We start from the raw sequence: 734 nt of genomic DNA, 5'->3' as shown, positions 1-734 counted from the left end.
ACTTTATATAAAAGGACAACATGGGGCTTTCCTCTCTTGGCAACTAATTCCGGCACAGCAGTTCTAATACAGGTAACTTTTTGTCAGATTCTTAATTAATGCTGTTTTTAAAATGATACTGTATTTGTAAAACTTTAGATATGAAAGCTCCATATTATTTTTTGAAAAATAACATAGGAGTAGCTTTTTGCTGCTTCTTTTAATGCACTTATTCTATTTCCCTTTCCCCCCTTAGAACAGAAAAGATCTTATTTGCAGGAATAATAGAAATATTATCTATTCAGTAAAAATATTTTGATTGTTTCATTATTTTCTCTCTAGCATAACTGGTTCCATGCACACATACAGTGAACAAATCTCTTATCTTCTAACAATAACCCTGGAGCTCTGTTTTGCTGATTTCATGGTGTATGCTCGTGTGTGGATATGTTTACCCTTTGTTTGTTTTCAAATGCATGAAGTTATATCAGCATACAAAGAATACTAATGCTGTCTGTTTCTTGAGATATGTGGAACTGTAAACCACTTTTGCACCTCTGAATTTACTGGTTTTCACTACAGGATGAAGATACTTAATTTGTATGCAATGTTACTTTGCTGGAAGACCATTTGTTGTAATCACTGCGAGCTTTCCAATGTCACAATTGTAGTGGAGAAGGAAGAGTGTGGCTTCTGCATCAGTGTGAATGCAACTTGGTGCTCTGGTTACTGTTTCACAAAGGTGAGAATCCAGT

The 734-nt window shown here is 34.7% G+C and overlaps 1 protein-coding gene across 1 annotated transcript in view; it reads left to right on the top strand.

Annotated features, from left to right (window-relative positions):
- The first annotated feature begins 562 nt into the window (after nt 1–562).
- FSHB (follicle stimulating hormone subunit beta) overlaps nt 563–734 on the top strand; it is a 4,316-nt gene continuing 4,144 nt past the window's right edge. The window contains exon 1 of the mRNA XM_042445761.1: nt 563–721. Coding sequence (XP_042301695.1) covers nt 563–721 — 159 coding nt within the window. The remainder of the gene's footprint in view (nt 722–734) is intronic.

Source organism: Sceloporus undulatus, chromosome 1 (genome assembly GCF_019175285.1).
Source record: "Sceloporus undulatus isolate JIND9_A2432 ecotype Alabama chromosome 1, SceUnd_v1.1, whole genome shotgun sequence".
NCBI lineage: Eukaryota > Metazoa > Chordata > Lepidosauria > Squamata > Phrynosomatidae > Sceloporus > Sceloporus undulatus.
This window is presented reverse-complemented; position numbering and strand designations above follow the sequence as displayed.